Source organism: Crassostrea angulata, chromosome 4 (genome assembly GCF_025612915.1).
Source record: "Crassostrea angulata isolate pt1a10 chromosome 4, ASM2561291v2, whole genome shotgun sequence".
Taxonomy (NCBI): Eukaryota; Metazoa; Mollusca; class Bivalvia; order Ostreida; family Ostreidae; genus Magallana; species Magallana angulata.
The window spans coordinates 35,158,664-35,167,475 of NC_069114.1; the positions used below are offsets into that span (position 1 = coordinate 35,158,664).

Here is an 8,812-nt window from a genome sequence, read left to right on the forward strand (position 1 = left end):
TATATATTCCATTAGATATTATTTGTAACATAAAGAAGTTTTTAAGTGTCATGAGTTTACATGAGGAACTAATTCACGATTAATTTCTCCATCATGAAAAACGTGTTCAAAGTTACTTAGAAAAAACAATGCATTGTTTATAGATAAAACATTACTTCATATACAGGCACGTAGCATTGATTTTTAAAGTGGGTGGGGGCAGACTCAGCCAAAAAATCATGACAAGCAAAAAAAAAAGAAGGCAATTTCCACTCCACAAATCTTCAAAATCCTAATCCGTGGCGCGGGGGGGGGGGGGGGGGGTAGGTGGCTGTCATAGTATATCTATAACTTCGCTCTCTCTCATTTCCCATTCAAATTTTTTACATACTCCCAAAAAGTGGGTGTTGGGGGGGGGGGAACTCCATGATATTTCAATTTTTACTATATATATATTTTAAAAATTTATTCGCTGCGAGAGAAAGTGTGTGGGGGGGGGGGGGCTAGCTCCCCCCTGCCCCCCCCCCCCCCTTGATGCTACGTGCCTGATATATACTAATAAATAATATCATGTTTTAGCCTTTATAACTGCTACATTGAGAATTTGATCGTTCAAACCATGCATATTTTGCAGATGTCTTCACAAAAGTGGAGGATGTCTCCCATTTACACCCGCCAAATGTGCACTTGTCATTGAGACATGTTGCAGACTCCACAACAAGGCCATTGATGAGAAAATCCCCCTACAGCTAGGCGGCCCGGTTGTGTTACAACACAATAACTTTGTTCACGGAGGAGCACCTCCACGGTCAGCCAGAGACCTGAGACAACAAATTGCATCCAGATTTTAAGAAACTTTTATAACAGGTGAGAGATACAATTCTGTTAAACATTGATATCAGCATTGTCTTCTTTTCATAGCAGCAGCCACTCTCTATAAAGCTGTTATCTTTCTCCTTAAATATTCATTGTCTGGGGTTTAACCAATAAAAGCAAATTTAATTGCCATTGAAAACTATACTTTGATTTCAAAGCAAAATTTGTTTTATTTTGTAGAAAGGAGAGCAAACTGAAAACGATGAACTCACTGTATTTTTTGAAATCAAAAATGAATAATCTATGAATCCTTTCTTACATATATTGTCAAGAAAGGTGATTTTTGAAATGTAATATCATTTAAGTTATACATCTTTATTGCTTTATTACTTTATAAATTTAATATTTTTAAGCTTCACAAGTTAATATTATATTAAGAACCAATATTACAATTGACCAATAATCAGTCCAAATATACTGCTCAATATTGCATGTATTTGCAACATCATGTAAAAAAGTTTTGACATTGAGTATGAAAAATCTGTGGCACATGTACATCAAGTGAACCTGATAATATATTTAAGTTATAACCGTTATCCCTGAGTCTTTATAATTTTAAAGTTAGTTCTCTGTGCGAAACTATGTCCAGATGTCATTTCTTACTCATTAATTATGCTAGTATATGTGCTGTGTGTTAATAAACTGTTACACAGATTTATGATTTTGTTGTACATGTTTATGATGATATGGGTACATAGCTATTTTCACAAAGATAAAAAATATAAAAATAAGGTGACAGATGGAAAAATTCCATTACAACATGTACAGTTTAAGTTGATATGATTGCTATGCTAACCATAATGCTACTGATTTTATATGAAAAAAAATCTTGAATATTTAACTACATTGACTGTGAAGATGATTGTTATTAATATCCCAAAATAGTAACAGATTAATTGATACAAAAACTGACATAGGTGTCAAAACTACATTTTTATAAAGGGGCTCATCAATCCATATTTTGTTAAACAAGTATTGAAATTCCTTATGTGCTTGCATGATAATACAAGATGCCCATTAGCCTTATCGGTCACCTGAGTAAATGCAGTGCAACTTTGCAATGTATATTCCTGTGCTAATGAAATCATATTTAATATCCCGGGATTGTTTAATCCAATAAACTTTATAAATTCTAAAAAAAAATATTAAAAGGTTGTAGTATAACATACTGTGACCTAATTGAATAAAAATACATCACTCTACTCTATATAATCATAAGAGCCAGGGGCCATCAATTTCACAATTTTAACCACCCTCCCCCTTCATCTATTAATGCTATATGCCAAATTTGGTTGAAATTGGTTCAGTGTTTCCAGAGAATAAACTAAAAAATGTTAAGGTGACCTAAAAATGGACATAGACATGCATACTTGTAGGTTGGCTTATCCTACTAGATTTTTAGTCAATACTTTAATGGAATTTAATGATAGGAGAGACGGAGAAGGATGGCGAGTGATGAATCATCTGGTCAGACTGTTGTCTTTCAAGGACTGTAGCAATTTTCTCCAAAGCATGTACTTTTCTTTCTTCAATTTCTAGTCTTTTCCTCTTCAACTCTAACAGATCTTCCATCCCTTGATGAACAAATTCAAAAGAAATGTTCCTTCAAACTGAGCTAAATGAAAATGTGTCTGATGGACAAATGGAAGAAAGATTTGACAATCACTACGTCTACATGCGTTAGTCATATTCTTGGCAGGACAAGAAAATTCTGAGTAAAGATGCAAATGCACAAATAATTCATACAAGACGTACAGAGAGGTTTAACATGTATGTACATCTATATTCACTTTTCGAAACTTGCATACACATAAAGAGGCCAGCCCATGATCACATAGCTCACGTGAGCACTATTGCTGAAAAAAACCCACCCAGAAATCAATTCAGTATTGAAAATTTTAAATAGATCAGCTTTGCTGTTCTCGAGAAAAAAAAATTTTCAAAGATATTTTACCATGTATTTCTTTAATTGTAAAACTTACTCATTTATCGTGCCCCCCCCCACCTCTCAAAACCCATAGGTCATGATTTAAAGAAATTTGAACCTAACTTACGGATTTTCAACATAAACTTCATCTTTTCTTGCTCAGTGGTTCTTCAGAAGAAATTTTAAAAACAGCCATTAATACAATGCACAGATCTAGAGGTTGGATCCCCCTGCAAAATTCTAATTTCTTTAGAATACAAATGAAAAATGAAATTACCAAACATGCCTCAGACCCCATACCCCCACCCTTCTCGGGGAAACTCAAATAATCGTTGAACCCCCCCCCCCCCCGAAAAAAGTTTTGGATTCTGCATGAATACAGTGTAGATTGGATACTCAAAACTGATGTTATCTATTTTGTGAATAAATTACCATTAACAGGCCCATTATGTCTCTTCTGTTTTTCTGTTTTCCTTTCAATTTTCCTGCTATGTCTCATATCTAAAATATGAAATGAAAAAATTCAATGTACATGACTTTTTTGGTATGTGATATCTGAGTATTTTTCACGATCGATTGAAAATGGTCCATTTAATAGCTATGTATCTTTAAAATGATAGAAAGGCAATAGTAATATTTATCTTAAGAATGTGTCTGATTAATGAAAGTGTAAAGAAAATAATTATGTAATTTAAAACCAACTAAAACTAGCAATTTAAGATTAATAAACAATTGAAACATGAAAGTATCTTCACATGGCTTTACTGACAAACAACTTGTTCAAATTAATTTTTCTGTAAAAATATGATATGTTTGATACACCCTTTTAATTGATATACTTGTAGTTTTGGCTAAGTAACTTTTCACTATAAATGAAATACTCTTGATATAAAGCATTTTTCAAACATCGCATTGCCATAATCTATATTTCTAATACAATTCCATGCAAGGGGGGGGGGGGGGTTCCAAAAATACTTTTTCAAGAAAAATGAAAGAACACATACCAAAATCTCCAACTTCACAGGATGTTGAGCATTTCTGTTGAGAATCCTCAGCATTAGCAACAACATCCACCTGCACAGTTTCTGGTTTCAAAATTAAAGCTTTGCAATTTATAAAATACTTAAATAGTACACTGTAATAATTTATTAGCTCTATATTTGACAATAATTAAATAACTAAATACTAGTGTACTTTTATGTCCCAATTCAACTATAACAGTACTTCAATTGCTTTTGAAGATTGCAAATGGCCTACTAACTGATAGAAATATTACAAAAATAAATAAATGGCTGAGTTTTTTGATTTTCAAACAGTCAATTATACAGTCAATATGCAACGAACAAACACATATATGAATAAGGAAAAAGTATACATCATATAATATTCAGACCTGTAACGATCAACCCAGGTGGCACAGAGCAGTCCCCAGATGGACCACTGACTTCTTTAACAGCGCACTCTTCTTTCCCTGTGTCGGCTCTACCTTCTATTCCATATATTGAAACAGGAGATATGGTGCTCAGAATCTAAAACATGCATGCATAAATTAACACATGTAAGTTTGATAAACTGGTTTACAACTAAAACTGTGCTCATATTTCTTTGGTAAAAAAAATTGTTTATTGCATGCACTTTTAGACAATATCAAATATTCCCAATGACAATGTTTTAAAATCATATAGTTTTTTTTCCCCTACTTATTAGGCTTTTTATTACTTCTTAATTTACACATCCATTTCATATAAAGCATTATCATTGTTTAGCTGAAGTTAATATACATTACTTACAGTCAATTCCCAGGGTTTAAAAGTGATCTCTGTAGGGGGGCCACCACCAGTCATGCCTGCCTCCTTCTTTCTGTAGGCTTCTTTCTTTTTTATGCATGACTGCACATCCTGTAGCCGCTTCCTAGTCTCTTCAAGCAAAGTGAGACAGCATTTACTCTTCAAATGAAATAAAATATAAATAAATGCATGTATACATCAGGAAATGACATTGTGACTTAAGTTTAGTATAAGTGAGTCTTATTCTCACATGGATTAAATCATATATCAAATTTTTAAAAAAATGTAACGGATAAAAACCATTATTATATTATAATTACACCATACCAATTCAATAAAACAAATACTCATAGAACATTTCTCTGTAATTGATTTAAAAATTATTCCCCTCCCCTTCCAATTGTTTAGACACTAATAGATTCAATTTGCAATATATAAATGTGAATAGCCTTTATTTTTTCCTCCTGTGTACACCTAACTCAATTTGCTGAATAGACTAGAATTAACAGAAAAATATGACACATACAGAAGCAGCAAATAAAAGGTTTAGAAATATGTAATACTTTTTTTTTAATGTGAAAATAAACATATCAATAACTAACTTATCTGTTATGTTTTCCCAAGCTCGCTTCTTCACTTCAGAAGTAACAACGGGAGTTAGTTTCCCTCTTATTACTTTATACGATGATAGGTAAGCCTCAGCTAATACCTCCATCTCTTCGCTTGTCCAATTTGGCTTTCGGGGCTTTTTCTCGGTCATTTTAACTAGATATGGACTTGTTTACTTTCGCAGACGATAATCAGGAAAAATGAAAGTACTTAATACGCATGCGTAGCTTCGGTAACTACGATTACTTTATTATCTTCTTTTGAAGAGTTCCAGACGTAAACTACGACAAAGTCTACGTGTGTATCTACGTTTACGTGTGTAGTTACGACCTTTAGTAAAACGCAATCTACGCACACGTACATTCGGACGTAAAGTCTACGTTTACGTCTACGTCTACGACAAAATTTACGACCTTTAGTAAAACTCGACCCAGACCCACTCTATAAAAGAAAAGGCATTGAAGTTATAAAAATGACTCTCTTTGGAGGTTTTGACACGCTTACGCCAGTTTAAATCAACCTATTCTAAATATTTAACATGTTTAAAGGTATGGTAAATATACATTGTTTTCAATAATTTAGAAAGAAATTGTGAGATTTGTTTAATTTTAATTTTATAGTATCTTATCTATCTCCATGTGGGCAGTTTACACGCCTTATTCACCCATTTTCTTTCGTTGTGTTTAAACCAAATACAATTTCGATGGCATTTCATTTCGTCATATCGTTATCTCTTGCAATTGTATTCATTGATACTAATTCGTCATTTGTTGATTTATACCGCCAAATAAAATAACGAAATTATATCCTCAACGAATATTTCTGCTTCTACAGTATTTAAAGATAAGAATGAAGAAAATCAACTTTAAAGATAAAATACAGTTTAAATGTACGCACCCTGTAAAATCACTGGAACATACTCCTGACTGTTGTTGGGTAAAGACATTTGAAGTCAGGGTCAAAAGTATTACATTGAGCTGGTAACGCATGACACCAACTAGAACGTGCAGTCAGTTGTTATTGACAAATTCGTGTATAAATGGATATATACATGTACATTCAAATTATATAAAAAGTAGAAAGAAAAAAGATCTGTATTGTAAAAATTGAGGGGGAAATATGTTAATCAGTGCAAAAAAAGTCAAAAAGGTACTTTCCATTTAAGAAAAAATTAAATTTTTCCATACCTTGGTCCTGTCAGCTCTCAAGTATGGAAAGAAGACAAAGAATTACCAGATCGAGACAAAAATGGGATCGTCACCATCAAGAATAGATTCCTTAGAAAAATCCTGCTAGTAGATTGCCAGATAGAGTGTCAAATGAAGAACTTTATCAAAAAACAAAAACAAGAAGAGCATGCAAAAAACATTACTCTCAGGAATTGGAATGGACTGGCCATGAACTAAGGATAGAGAATACCAGGAAATGTACCACTGACATGGCATCCATGAGGAAGGAGTATAGTAGACTGATGAATTACAACGTGGAAGAGACTTACAGAGCGAACCATTATAGCTGGCCACGCCGTCACCAACATTTTCAAATCACTCAACTCAGTCCTCAATTCAAATCCTTAAAAGAAAAGTGCATTGATTTGAGGTCAAAACTCTTATAAGAAAATTAGTTATATCGGTTTATTCTACAAATTTAAGACACTTTTCATGTTCAGTTGCTTCATATCTTAAAAACAAAACCCTTCTTGTAATAAAAAAAAAATATAAGTGAACATATCATTATTGTTATAAATTTTATCTCGAATTATAACCATCAACAATAAAGGTTATTTTAAATAGGTTTTGTAAACCACACAATTCTAAATGTTTCCTTGCTGTATAAAGATGGCAGCTACTATAGTATGTAAAATTGGGGGATAATGAAAATACAGAACAATCTACGAGGAAATTAATATTATTCCTATGGGATATATACAAAGCATTTCCTTAGCTTAAACAAATCATTTAATAATTTCTGTCTCTAGCTAACACTAGTATCTTCCTGATTTCAACAGTTCCGTTTTTGCAATATTTTTGTTCCATTTTTCGTGGTTAATTCATAATTTATTTTGACATACACTTTTCGTTATTTGTATTGTTTAATTCTGTTATTGCAATTAGAACAAAGCAGCGTTTTCCATTATGCTATCGTCTTTCGATTATTGGAGTTGGGAGGTATTTTGTGAAACAAATATAATATTTACTGTTGGTTCAAATTGTAGAACTATCAATTATCTGTCGGGTCAATTTCACCATTTTTGGAAAGCCTTTGGGTGATGTGTTTTTGTCATTGAAATGGGGCATATTGATACGATCATTTGCAACTATATCTTTTGAAAAAGCTGCATTGAAATTATTTCACATTTGCAAATGCCCATGTCGCAGTATTTAAATAGTTGTCATTATTCCGAACGCCTATAAAATAAATACCGGTAATAATAGCTGTTCTTCATTCCCAACTTTTGAGAATAGTCATTATAATGACAACACAATATAATAAAGACACATTTTATTTGAAACATTATTGTGTGTTATCTTATTTGGTTGAACAATTTGGTTGCAGTTGCCTTGCAGTCGTCTTTTATCTATATAAGATCAAAATTCAAATATAGTATATTTTTGGTGTATTTTTATACTACCTTACTATATCTTAATTCAAAAATAGGTCAGAGAAACCTACTTTTCACTTTTTAATAAAAATTTTGTTTTGCAACTGATGCAATTTTGTTTCCTTTGATACATTGAGACTTAAGATAATGTAGGTCAGTTGAGTCTTAGAACTTATGATATAATGTCTCAAAAGTAGGTTTCTATTATCTTTCTATATAGCGTGCATGTAACAGTTTTATATATTGTCACATCTTGAAATATATGATAGAACCATTTTAACAAGGCCTTGGACTTTCGGTAGGACGTAACTATCTATTTCTTGCGTCAAAACAAGTTAAAATGACGCTGGTTTCAAGCGAAATATACGCCGATTGCGTAGTCTTCGCTCGAAAGCCAGGAAAATCTCGTTGATTTTAGAGAGCCATGGCTGAGTGGCCTACAATGAAATAGACAAGCCTACGTCACATTGCGTTTGACACGACTATTCAAAGTCCAAGCTCTTGTTAAAATGGTTCTAATTGTTGCAAGTTTCTAGAAGAGGTTCATATTTAAAAAATTCGAAAGCGATACAAGAACTGTTGTTCTAGGCTTAAACTACATATGAGACATGGAAGTTTTTTACGAAACTTAAATACGTCATGTATATATACATGTTCATGTGTAAATACATGTATAACGTTAGTTGCTGTGGTTTTCAATTCTGGTCGCGCTATATACTTTGTAGGCTAACATATAAAAAAGACAGAAAAAGGTGTATTTATTCTACTTTTAATACATTTTCAGTATTTCTTCGTACAAGTGTATATTAATGACATTGTTTTGCTTAAAAATGTATTTTTGTGAATATCTAACGGAAACAGGTTTTAAGTGAAAGCGAACGGAATTTTTTATGAACAGAGCTTATTTGGCTGTTAAAATTATGTAAATTCAATGCAGTGACATTAATTAAAGTGAATTATTTCAATGACATGTTCCTGTGTTTAATTTCCTGGATTTTGCATATAGATTTGCCCTTAAGTCTTTCACATTAA

The 8,812-nt window shown here is 32.4% G+C and overlaps 3 protein-coding genes across 6 annotated transcripts in view; 1 reads left to right on the plus strand and 2 right to left on the minus strand.

Moving 5' to 3' along the window:
* Nucleotides 1-2,253, plus strand: part of LOC128182389 (putative nuclease HARBI1) — a 4,621-nt gene extending 2,368 nt beyond the window's left edge. The window contains exons 4-5 of the mRNA XM_052851000.1: nt 614-846; nt 1,036-2,253. Of these exons, the coding sequence (XP_052706960.1) occupies nt 614-830 (217 nt within the window). The 3' untranslated portion in view covers nt 831-846; nt 1,036-2,253. The remainder of the gene's footprint in view (nt 1-613; nt 847-1,035) is intronic.
* The window catches only part of LOC128182394 (angiopoietin-1 receptor-like), an 18,691-nt gene extending 11,949 nt beyond the window's left edge, over nt 1-6,742 (minus strand). For 2 of the 4 annotated variants that reach the window (XR_008243413.1, XM_052851007.1), the window contains exons 1-2: nt 6,366-6,739; nt 6,076-6,175 (exon numbers count right to left, since the gene is read on the minus strand). Coding sequence is in view for 2 of the 4 variants with exons in the window: in XM_052851007.1 (XP_052706967.1) it covers nt 6,076-6,167 (92 nt within the window). In the remaining 2 variants the exon portion in view is untranslated. The other 2 variants (XR_008243412.1, XM_052851008.1) reach the window with 2 other exon arrangements.
* Nucleotides 2,257-5,593, minus strand: LOC128182395 (uncharacterized). The gene is made up of 6 exons (XM_052851009.1): nt 5,157-5,593; nt 4,573-4,726; nt 4,176-4,311; nt 3,787-3,867; nt 3,215-3,283; nt 2,257-2,429 (listed from the first exon to the last, which is right to left on the minus strand). Exons 1-6 carry the CDS (start codon nt 5,327-5,329, stop codon nt 2,266-2,268), a joined length of 777 nt encoding a protein of 258 aa, XP_052706969.1. The 5' UTR covers nt 5,330-5,593; the 3' UTR covers nt 2,257-2,265.
* Nucleotides 6,743-8,812: the final 2,070 nt, after the last annotated feature.